Here is a 12,630-nt window from a genome sequence, read left to right on the forward strand (position 1 = left end):
CAAAGGCACTCAGGCAGCAGGACCAGCTGATGACTGCAGAAGGGGTAAGCACAGAGGGACAGAGCCTGCTGGACATGTCTCTAACCTTCAGGAAGAGACAGTATTGAGACAGAAAAAGCAGCACTCCTCTCATAGTTCTGTATGAAGGTCAAGTATGAAAAAGGCATCAAAGAAATCAGTCAATTAACCAATCCATACATGATAGCATTTATTAGTTGTTTTAACACCTCTCCCAGTGGCAGGTGCACCATGAGAGGAGTTGACTCTGGGACCCTTCTGTCCCAAGCCCATGAGACTGGCCATGGGCTGGGACCATTGACAATGCCTGACACACTCTGCAGGACAGAGCTGGACCCTGCTCAGTTTTTAGGGTTTGAGGCAGTAGGTACTCAAGTTAAATAGATTGTTTAATATTGTACAAAAGGGACACCACAGGTAACACCCATTAAAGTTCATGGGATGCAGTTCCTTGTATCACAGAGAAGAGAGAGCCCAGACAGATCCCCTCCCTACATAGCCTTAAAAAAACAGCAGGAGTTTTCCATTTCAGTGCTATTCCCACCAGTAATAAATTAGGGCTTCCCTGCAGAGTAGCAGCAGGTTTGAGCTCTATTCTTCCCCAAAACTGGGGACCATGGAGAGAGCAGTGCTGCTTTGAGAGGAATTTCCCTACCTTTTTTCCAAGGAGAGTCTTGGTGCATGCAGGATTCTGTCAGTCCCCAGGAAGGAAGTGAGGCACAAGGCAAACCCAAGTGATGCAGAAAAGAAGGAAAAGCAGAACCACAACCCTGAGGTCTCCAGCCCTCAGCCTCTTTCCCTTTCTCTTGTTACCAGCCTGCCACAACTCGCACCTCACTCTGGCATGCCACCCACTGCAAGGCAGATACACCAAAGGCCAATATGCAAGTTATGCTGAAAGCTCTTACCCACAATGATCTCTTCCTAAACCCCATCAGGCACTTGGGCTTCAGACAGAAGCAAAAAGTTTCCCCTTTCCCTCTCTTCCCACTTCCATCCCAATCTCTTCTTCCATCCTTTGGTTTTAATCCCCCTTTGATTTGCGGGTGCTACTCAGATAAGTTTTTATGAAGAAGTTGAAGAAGAGGGCCAATAAAGTGGTATACAAGACAGCTGTAAAGAAAAGCATCAGCCAGTTGATTTGGCAGAGCTTATTATCCTTCCAGAAGAACAAAAAGATGTTCATTATTACAAATCCCGTCATCTGCACCATCTGTGAAGTGGTGATTAGCATGGCGATGGAGGCGGGTACCCGGATGCCCATGGCTGTCACAGTGTAGTAGCAGTACGTCAAACAATGGATACTGAGGTTCAAGGCTGCGTTCCACCCCAAGCCAGCTGCCATATCCTTATAGGCACACCAGGCTATAATCATCGTGGCTAAGTGGTGGTACCAGTGGACAAAAATGAGCTTCTTCTTCCGGAGAACAATGAACAGAGTGTCACCTGGGGTTGGGGGAGAGGTGTATCATTAGTCAGGTGAAAGCACAGCAGTTGCATGAGTTTTCACATGAGACAGACCAAGCAAACTGCAATGCTGAAGCCGTTACGTGGTTTGATCCCAACAAAACCTAGGTTCCCATTTAAATAATCTGTATTGAAAAAGACCATTTAGGCACCCTACCTGCTGGCATGTTTGTAGTATAAGAGCCCCTTGCCCCAGGCTTGTTTTCCCAGATCTACATGCACTGCACTTCAGACCGGCTCTTCTTTACTTCTTTGTATGAAAACTCGGTGGAAAGGCCAGCCCTCCCTGCCTGTCTGCTGGCCCCTCGCCACAGTCATTCCAGTGCAGAATTGCCTAGTCCAGGCACTGGCCTGGGGATCCAGGCTGCAAGCCCATGGAGAGCAAGCATATTATCTGAGTTGAGCAATAGGGAGCAAGAAAATGAGTGATATATACAAGGATAAACAACCCTTTTCTCCAAGTAGCATTTGGACAGAGACCTGTAGAAGAAAATCTGCTTGTAAAAGCAAAGGAGTTATAAACACGCAGGATAAGGAGAAATTTCAGACTCACCCAGTTCAACAAGTTTGCTCAGCACAAATAGATAAATCCAAAGTTTGGAAACAGGGTGGATGAAGAAGGATTGGCTACACACTGATCGCTTAAATCCCTTGGTAAGGAGGAGGAAGGCCATTTGCTTCCAGACCCGACAGGCTGCAACGACACTGCAAGAAAACCAGAGGAGAGCTGAATACTGTGCCCAGGGCCTCAACATAGCCTCTGATAGCTCTGCACCTATGGATATTCAGTTAACTCCATCTTGATGCTCAGGGCAGTCTCGGAGACATTTAAACAAAATTTGCCTTCTTAGACTTCCTAACAAGTTTTAGCCAGGATTTAAAACCTATTCCTGCAAAACAGAGCAGCATTAAAGAGTGCTTCCTCATTACATCCCCTGCTTCCAATGCTTGAAGAGGCACTTGAGCAAAAGCTGCCCCACCGGATGAGAAATGGAGGACAACTGTCCTGATGTCCCACCATTATGACATGGGCCCACAGGGAGCATTTATATCCTCCTGTGGCAGGCAACTCCTACAGCTTATGAGAAGAAATACCACTTTTTCTTTGTTATCAACCTATATGTTTCATTTGCGCAAGCTTGTCTCTGAACAGACCATGAACAGTCATCCTCTGGCCTCCCCTTTCCCACAACCTGTGATTTTACAGACCACTGCCATACCCTGCCCTGACAGAGGACAACCAGTGTCTCTTTGACCTTATCAAAGCAAACTGGAGTTACAGAGGCAGTAGTCTAGTCTTCCTCTGTCCCACCAAACAGACAGAAAAAGTTGTGGAGATGAGGGCAATTTTCTAAAATTGACACCTGCTTGTTTAAATACAGAGCATGGGCTGAAATATTTTCATGGCCACTACAGGAAACCTTTACGCTAAGACTGGACAATTTGAAAACACATTTTAGATAATCTTTTGTGCTTCTGTGAGTGTAGCAGAATTTTCCCCACCTCCTACACAACGGGATTAGAGAAAATGGGGGGGGGGGGGGGGAGGGAAAGAAATCTAAATTTTAAAGAATAATAGACCTCAAAATCAAACTCGCAATTGGCAGGCACCCTTTCAATGTGGGAAGATCTCTGCTCTTGCAGGCTTCACATTCAAATCTATCCACTAATGATTTTCAAGCACTCTCCCCAGCAATCCTTTTGTAACTCATTTGACTTGCTGGAATATTTCTGGTGAGAAATAAATGGCTTGTATAAGCAGGTCACTCCCCTAGTTAGAAAGGGCCTTCAAGAGAAAAAATTTAATTTCCCTAGTGACATAGCGGATAACCAGAACTTTCCATCAGTCTGGTTCTGAGGGAAGGTCTACAACTGTCTCCAGATTTGGCAGAGGCTCTTACCTGAACAAGGTCAGGCTGAAGGACCACAGGGTCAGTGGTACACGCAGGCTGAAGGGCCTCTGTTCCTTCATGAAATGCTGGATTCCAAAGACCGTGATCAAATAAATGAAACCAATAATAAAAGACTTTTGCCTGCGAGTAGAGAAGAGGGAGCACTCAGGAAAAGACCCAAACTTACCTATTTTTAGCCAGACTTCAGTAGCCTCAGGAAAGTACTCTCACCAAGAAACAAAAGATCTCCCATTCTCATGTTAAGATTGGGTTTGGTCACAAGAAGCCTGCCCTGACAGTGAGAAAAGCTAGCAAACAAGAACCCTGGGAACTGTACAAAAGAAAGCCAACTGTTACATCATGGAGATTTCCACAAGACCTTGATGGGATTACGCAGGTTCTGGTATCCTGTGAGCAGGATCCAAAGCAAATACATCAATGCATTTCATCCCTTTACACATGAGACTCTACAGGCAGAGGATGCCCGTATAGGATGCCTAAAAAGTTCTGCTTCACGTAAGCTAGAGCCTCAAGTGCCTTGTGTTACATCCCACACCTTTTCAAGTTTTAGTGCAGCATGGCAGGGCTGAGTGCCCTATTTGCCAGTGCAAGGGCTGCAGTGGCCATCCGTGGCTGCTCTTTACCCTCTTGCCACATCACCATCTCCCTACAAGCTGTAGCACCACCCGGACCACTGTTTGCTCTGCCGCATGCACTGCTGCAGCCCTTCCTCCACAGCCTCAGGTATGCAACAAGAGACCCCCAAACTTCTCCTCCTCGGGACTGAAGATCCTCACAACTGTTCTGCTAAAAGCAGCAGAACCCAATAGGGCTACCCAGAGTCCGGGATGCACCGGGTCAGCAACCTTCTCTCCCTCTCCTCTCACCAATTCTCCTCCATCCATTTCCTGGCTTCCAGGTGATTGAAGTTCTTCTCGAAGTCATACGCCCCCAGCAGCTGCAGCTCCGACGGGTCAATGTTCGTTTCCATATCCAGCATCCCCGGGAGCGACCCGAAACGAGCAACTCCCGCACGCTTCACCGGTGGATATAGTCCCGGGAGTGCGCTCCACCCCAACATCGGACCGCGGCAGGGGGCGGGACCGGGAGCCGGCCGGTCCGACGAGTAACCGGAGCCTCCTACTCCTTGTGTTGGGTGAGGAGGGGGAGGCTCCGGTCACCCAGTGAGGCTGAGCGGTGGGTCCTCCCGTTCACTGGGTACCAGCCCCATTCAGCCCAGCTCGTCCCTCAGCAGATGGGCAGGGTGATTCCAACACTATCAACCAGCAGCAGGCAAAAATTCCCTTGCCCTGACTGCAGTTAGCAGTTGCGCCTTCTTCACCATAGACTGAAGCATCTGGCCGCTGCTGGAGACTAGATGGGTTCTGGGTAATCTCCTACGTAAGTTCCTGCAGCTGAAAATGGCTCCAGCACAGTTAAAATCCCCTGAATGCAGCATATCTCGTTGCACCCTCTGATCACTTCACTCATCTTGGTGTCTCACCCAAGTGTCATGTCTTTACACACATGCAACAGCAGCACCCTACAAAGCTCACAGACTTGGGAGCGGTTTGCCTCACGCAGGTTTGTCTCACTGCACCTGCACACGAGTCATCTGCTTAACTGCTGCCTCTTCAAACAGGTGAACATTTGCCTGTGTGAGACATTTCATAGGATTGTAGAATGCTTTGGGTTGGAATGGACCTTAAAGATCATCCAACCCCTGTGTCGTGGGGAGGGGTATCTTTCACCAGACCAAGTTGCTCAAAGCCTTATCCAGCCAGGCCTTGAACTCTTCTGGGGATTGGGCATCCACACTTTTCTCTGTATTTGACAATGCAGTAGCACGAGAAAATCAGGAAAGAATTTGACATGTAGGAATTAAAATCCTTCGGTGATTTTTGCACCACTCCCAACTTATGCTCCCCATTTTGCAGAGCACTTGCATGTTTTCTGTGGAAAGTTCAGCTTATATGTCAGCAGCAGTGGTTTTGCCATACCCCACACAGGGAAAACACCTTGTACATGGCATGAGCTCCCACTGTGCCTTGCACAGCTCTCACCTTAGTGTTTCCAGCTTCAAGGAGGTCCTGCCCTTTCCAGAGGACTGCAGGTCAGGGATTGTGCAGTCTCCATTACTGGGTCACTTGTCTTTCATCTTTCATCGCCTACTTTGGGCAGTAGCATCACCAGGCGGAATACTCAGGTACATGCTGAAGGAAACTTTCCTCTGTCGCAAGGGCACACCACAAGACCAGGTGCAACCAGCAATAAAGCCAAGGGTAAGAGCAGAGCAGAGGCAGCAGAGTAACACAGACTTTTTGCGCTAGCTTCTAATGCATACATGTTGACATTCAGTCTCATTATTCAGCAGCAAAGCCACATTTGGGAACCTTATAAATTTATCCTTCTCCATGCTCTTGACAATGGTTTCACTGTTGCTGACTTTTTTGCCTGCATGTTGTCTGGATTTGCTGTTCTTAGATGGAATACAGTTATCTGTTTGAGGCACTACAAGTACAAAATACCTGCTTGTTTGACCTATGCTTTAGCAACTGTTAAACAAGGCCTCCTTTATGTAAGACTCCATATGACAAAAGAAACAACCTTTAAATACCTCTTGGGAGATGCAAGGATGAGTTGGATTACCTGAGTAGAAAAGGTGCTGATATTGACATAATTTCTTATTCCTAATTTAGTTCTAGGTTCAGTAAAGTTTTCATTTTGAAACTGTTTCATGCCACATGAACAAGAACAATGTCTCTCCTAGGGCCGGCCTGTCTATCCATCTCTTAGGTGGTGGCATGTTCAGCTACAGGAGAAGCTCATGGCTGCAGCTGTTTGGTACCACCTGAGCAGGCAGCTGGCAGCCCTCCCCAAGTGTCTCCTTGAACAACACATGTAGAGAACAGAAGCAGACAGCAGGGATGAGCTCTCAGCATCCTCTGAGATACCTGTCTTGCTTAACAAGGCAGGCTTTGTCACAGACTGAAAGCTCACCTGCGCAATCCAGATACAGTTGTGACATTCTGTTTATCCTCTTTTCTCCCCAGTGTCAAATACCTCTGTTTGCACTCCTGGATCTGGGTGGATTAGCATGCAGAGAGCTGCCAAGTCCAGTGCCTGGTCACTGGCACTGCTCAGAACCACTGCTGGACTCAGAATGCTTTAGAAGCTGACATGCAATATGGACATCAGAGTGACTTGTAAATAAAGAGATGAGCTTATTTTCACACATTACAGTGAACTGCACAGGGCTCAGCTGCTGCAGGTGAGGAAGTGGAGCCCCAGCAACACTTCACACACAGTAGGAACATCAGGGTGCAGCCCTGAATCAATGGGAGGGGAGCACTTCATTCTTCTGTCTTCCAACTGAGTGGGAAGGAGACAGAAACCCTATGGAACAGAAGCCTCCATGCCTTTCTTTTGAGCTCATAAAGGCTAGGTAGGACCTCAAAGAGAAACGCAAATTTTGTGAGGACCATGAAATAAGGTTGTGAATCCTTATGGAGAGCTGGGTCTCACTAGACTTCTTCTACAGCATTCCAGAAATAATTCTTCTGTGAGGTAGCCCTAAATAGATTAAATCCTCACTTAAAGCTTAAATTGCTATTTTCAACAAGAGTTTCAGTTTTCTGGTAAAGATTCACTTTTTCACCAATGCACATGGAGAAAGAACTAGTTTCTGATATGGTGACTGAGCATCACCTACATTCTTATTTGCCCTGTGGTCAAGAGTATAAGAAATTGATTTTTGCACAAATACCACATTTTGTATCCCAAGTCTTAAAATAAATTTCCTGTAACAGGACAGTAAACAACAAATAGACTACTTTGGTGGTAGATAGCACGTTTGCCTTCTGTCAAGGCTTGAGAGCATATAGATGTTTGTGAAATACTCCAGGCAGCAGTCAGAATGAGTAACAACCTGCCACATCCTGGTACCATACAAAGTGCACAAAGTGGTTTCTAGAAAGACAGAGTACGTAATCTCTTTTCTAAGAATACTACAAATTAACAAAACTAAAACTTTAGGAAAGTTAAAGGACAACAAGCATTTACAGCTGCCTAGCCTCACAGATCAACCTCTTCCATAGCAAGTGACACAAAAAAGACTGCACAAAGAAGTCCGTAGGACTTAAACATAGTGGGTACAAGGCAGGAGTCAAGAGAGGAGCTACAATAACTAGAACAGGGCAAAACATGATGACTGTGGGCCAGAGGCAGTGCGGCCACCAAAGTCTTCAATTGCTTTTTGGCTAGCTGACTGTCACTGTACTGCCACCACCTACCTGCCTGATGCACGCAGGTGGGAACAGGGAAACAAGGAGGCAGAGTTGTTAATTAAAAAAAAAAAAAAAATTAGTTCCAGGTATAATATGCCAGTTCAGGTTGGCCTTAAGTATGAGACACCTGACAGCTTGCAGAACAAGAGTGCACACAGAGTCAGCCTCACTCAAGCTGGGCCTTGCTCGTCTGAGCTGTGCTGCCACCCCCCACCAGTGCAGAGGACAGAGAGGTTTTTTTGCCCAGGAGGCAAGGGTATTGCGCATAACCACTTCCAAATCAGCTTGTTGTATGCCTGCGATTGCTACTTGTGATTTACACATCACAGCAGTGAAAGCCATTGAGGGATCTCCTTGCACAAGCACATGCTTTCATCAAAGCTTAGAATAATGACCTGATTCCATATGACCCTCTTGACTGCAGAGAATAAGACTTCATATAAGGGCCCTCCCAGGGCAGCTTCATCACCACACCAATCACACTACAAAAACAAAGAACAATCTTTGTTTTCTTGATCAAAATATCTTTTAACCCCTTTGACACCAACAGAGGTGGCATGGCAGGTAAAGCATGATTTTACATGTATCACAGTTTGTTTTAAGTAGGTTTAATAGGTGAGAAGAAATGGTAAGGATAAGGAAACAAGCCTTTTCTCCTGATTGATACCCTAACTTTGGAAAGCAGCCTAGTTTTAACATATATTGCAGCAAAGAACTTGACAGAAGATGCTCGAGGAGTTGCCCTGAGCTATTAGGCTTACGCTCAGCTAATACAAAACTTACGCTCACATAAGTGGTGAAACAGTGGAACAAATTTCCCAGAGAGATGGTAGATGTCCTACCTCTTAAAACATTCAAGGCTGAATGGCGGTCTCAGCAACCTGATTTAGTTAAAGATGTACCTGGTCATTTCAGGGAGCTGGGACTGGATGATGTTTGATCCCTTCCACCCCAAACCATTCTATGATAATCCCTAAATGCAAAAGCTGATGCAAAATGAGATATTATTTACATTTTCTGGCACTTTGTATGTCGGCAGCTCTGGAGAGCTTTTTTTTAGAAGGGGCAACAGCAAGTAATACGACTCAATAAATAGCATAGCTATTTGAAAACCAAAGCCTCAAGTACAGGAGCACATACATTTTTGCATAGATTGAGGCTTTGTAAGAGCCAGTCTGCAGAAGATTGTTAGTAGCTGGCTTGGGTAAAACCCAGGCAGTGGGCATCACTTGTTCCAAGGAGAGGGAAGAGCTGCAGTGCAAGGGTCAGAGGCAAAGAGTTTCAGTCAGGAGGTAGGCAGGAGACACTGACTCAGGGAGGACTAAGACCTGTGCAGATTTACCAACTTGCCTTCATTGCCTTGCTTCGTCAAGTTTAGCTATAACGCTTTCTCCCAGCCGCCATGGCACACGTACATTTCTTTGGAGATGTAAGAGAATACCACGGGATAAACCTCAGCAATCAGAGCTGCAGGAAAAGCTGTGGGTGACCCCATCACAGCACAGCGCTGGGTAACTGTGAGCATGCCTGGACCTGAGGCTCGATGCCTCACAGGTCTGTTAGCACAGGGCACCAGCCACCACAGCCTGTGACACCAAGGTCTCCACCAAGGGGCTCTCAGATCTTTGGCCATTAGAGGGGAGCAAACACTGCAAAAGTGCAGGGAGGCATCACCTGCTGAACAGAGACCCAAAAGCAAGAGCAGGCAGGAGGTTTGCTGTGCTTCTTCCTGACTCTCTGGAGGTGTTAGTTGTCCTCCCCTGGAGAAACATGCCCTCAGGCCCAGGGGGAAGAGAGGATCCCCTGCTCTATGCAAGCAGTCCATCTGTCTTCCTTCTGCTTCCCCAGCCTCAGATAGGCTTCATTGCCTTGCAAGAGTCACTCAAACAGGCTGCTACAAATAGTTTAGGGTTTAACATCTGCACAGTATCAGAGGAAACAATCCTTCCTTGCAGCTCTCTGAGGTTTGATTAGAGGTCATTAAGAGACACAGCTCAGCAACAGCATCTCTTCTTTGTAGCCTGGCAAGATACAGCCATAATCAGCAGCCCTCGTACCTGTATCAGACCCTCCCTGTACAACGTTTGGGCATGGTCCTTCTCAAGGATGTGTGTGATGATGAAGGAATTTGGGCATTTGAGAACAATTTTGCATAGAGCAAAACAACGTATTGTCCCTTCATGCATATACATATATTTTTAAATATATGGGGAACACACTGGTTGTGTCTGCCTTCCCTCTGCCATTCAAGAGAGTGCTTTCCAAGCATGAAAAAAAACCCAAAGCAGATGCACTGAATAGGAATATGAGACCTCTCAGAAGGGACCACTTGGAGTCCTTACTAGTGGTCCAAGTTATTTCTTGCTCTCTGACCTAGTTGCTCTTACCACTTTGAAAGATCTTTGAAGAGAAAATAACAAAGGGGCTATCTTATATCCTAAGGGTTAAACAAAATGGTGATGACATCAGGAGCTATTAACCCAAAGATTATGGAGTCATAATCTGCAATGACCCTTCACAAGAATGCTATCGACTCTAAGCTAAGGGTTACAAATCACATGTAAAACATCCATGATGCAAATCACCTCCAAGGAGCTCTTTTGTCGATACCCTATAATTTACGAACCCTTTTGTTCTCTAAAGCCTGTTGGTAGGCCCGCTGGTGTTTGGAAACACTGATTAAGACAGCTACATTGAGTGGGCAGCTGGGCTTTTGCCTGGAGTTGCTGTGTCTTCAAGCAATAGTTGGATACACATACAGAACCAGAGAACCTGAGATTTGCAGAGAATCTACTAATTTAATTCATCGGTGTCTGTTTTCAGAGTTGAAAATTTGGAGGCTGAGACTAATTTAACTAACAAGTTCTTGAACAAATGCATGTATAAATATCCCATTAAAGGACTTCTGATTAAGATCAAAGGTGTCCTTTGAACAAACCAATCAGCTATGCCTTTATCACAGAAGTCTCAAAGTTCATGCTAAGTTTAAGAACATCTGTAGGCATTCATGCACATACCTATTGGTGTTTTCTGAAGTGTTCATTAAAGATAGACTTTGTACAAACATTCAGTATTTCTCAGACCTGGTCCTGTGCTTTAAATAAGAGTAAAATAAACCACAGCACAATAACAACATTATTGCATTGATGATATTGCCAATGTGAGCTGTTGCCTACACTGGTCATGGTGTGTAAGAGCTCTTCACTCTGCATTCTCAAAAACACAAAGCATCTTCTGCTTTGCTAAACTAAGCAAAATTGCCCCAGGGTCATTCACAGCCAGACTTTGCCAATGGCTCTATGTTGGCCCCTCTCCACTTAATCATTCTTGTGCTCCAGTCCCCAGTTGAATAATCTGCTGTCATAGTTAGCAGAAGTTACACCAACACCAGACATGCACAAAATATCATCTCTTTCCTCTGCCTGAAGTCTATCAAGACTGTAGAGTCCAGGCAAATTCGCCAACCTCAGACAAAGTTGAGAGCACAAAATCAAAGCTCAGAGCTTTGCTTTATAAAACCCCCCAGCTACAGAAGTAGGATTTAAATGCTATTCCTCTAACCCCAGCAGAAAGTGTTTGTTTCTGCTTTTTAACAAAACTAAATTAATGAGCATTCATTCTACTTGGTTCTGCCTTGAGACTGTTTTGATCCCCACTAAAGCTTGGATTGTCACCACCAGTTACTTGTGTCTTTTTTGCAGCTTTTTGGAGAACCCTTTGTGAAACTTCTTTGGAAAGTCCTGATAATGGGAACCCACACTCCTTTACCCAGCTCTGAACTAATACAGTCAGAGGACTCCTTGGTTAGCAAGGTATGACTGCAAGGAGAAGAGTCTTCAAGCCTTTGTTTGGCATTTGGGCTTTTTTCAACCCATTTTTTACGAAGCTTACTGTAATCCAACTTCCCTGATCAGACCCAACCTCTTCTTACAGTACAGGTGCTCATTCTTTTTGCTACTGGGCAGTCCTGACAAAAGGTGGATGGGATGCAATCCAAACACCCAACTGTGAAAGGTGTCTCCATGCTGGCCAAAAGGTCTGCAGTGTTTTCAGCTCCTCCCCACTTTGTAGCCCAAACTACAGGCAGGGTTTTTGAGATCAGCTTTTATCAGTTTTGTCTTTTATTCTTGCCAAGGCCCTCAGCTGCTTACCTGTTTAGTTTTAATGAAAATTAACCATTCAATCCTCCTTACCAGTTAGCTTAGCTTAAAAGACTGTCCTTAATACTAGTCCATGTAGATCACTGGTGGATTCAGGGCATAGCCTTTAATATTTCCCTGCCTAGAGCCCAAAATCTAGCATTACTACTGCCTGAACTGATAGATCACCTTACCCAAAGATTTGCAGGAGGGGCACTGAAGTTCAACTCCATCCAAAGCATCTGATGAACTCTGTTTTCATTATAACACAGGATTTTCCCTGTGTTACAGAACAACAAGTTTCCCTGTGTTGCAGAACAACAAGTTCTTGTGTAATGTTATTTCTTTTTCTTTTTTCCCCAGCAAGATACACAGGCTAATCTGTGTTGTTTTCAATAATGCTTTGGGTATTATTTTTCTGTTTACTGACATACTGTCCTAAGAGCAAACATCAGATGTGTAGGGCTGCTGTTGGCCTTGTTAACCATACCATTCTGTTTTCAATAATTCTTCCAACCTTCCATATTATCTTGGATTTCTCAAAACCAACTTCCTTTAAACTACAGATAAATGGTTCTGCATATCACTGTAACCACACTTACACCTCTTCACAATCAAGCAGGATCCCTCTGGTTTTCCAGGATTGCCGATAACAGAAGAAAACTCAACTCTGCAAAGCTCTTTGCTAAGATAGCTGAGTTTTACATCAGCACATGGTTTGATCTTGGAAGAACTTACCTTATAGAAATGGTTACAACTGAAGTCAAAGGAGATGGGATTAGGTTAGTCAGCAGCATCACTACCATAGCACTAGCACAGATGTATTAC

At 45.2% G+C, this 12,630-nt stretch overlaps 1 protein-coding gene across 1 annotated transcript; it reads right to left on the minus strand.

The window, feature by feature from the left end:
- Nucleotides 1-622: 622 nt before the first annotated feature.
- Nucleotides 623-4,377, minus strand: ELOVL3 (ELOVL fatty acid elongase 3). The gene is made up of 4 exons (XM_032116564.1): nt 4,265-4,377; nt 3,387-3,518; nt 2,039-2,190; nt 623-1,464 (listed from the first exon to the last, which is right to left on the minus strand). The coding sequence occupies exons 1-4, from the start codon at nt 4,375-4,377 to the stop codon at nt 1,043-1,045; spliced, it is 819 nt and encodes a 272-aa protein (XP_031972455.1). The 3' UTR covers nt 623-1,042.
- Nucleotides 4,378-12,630: the final 8,253 nt, after the last annotated feature.

This window comes from Corvus moneduloides, chromosome 8 (assembly GCF_009650955.1).
Source record: "Corvus moneduloides isolate bCorMon1 chromosome 8, bCorMon1.pri, whole genome shotgun sequence".
Lineage (NCBI taxonomy): Eukaryota > Metazoa > Chordata > Aves > Passeriformes > Corvidae > Corvus > Corvus moneduloides.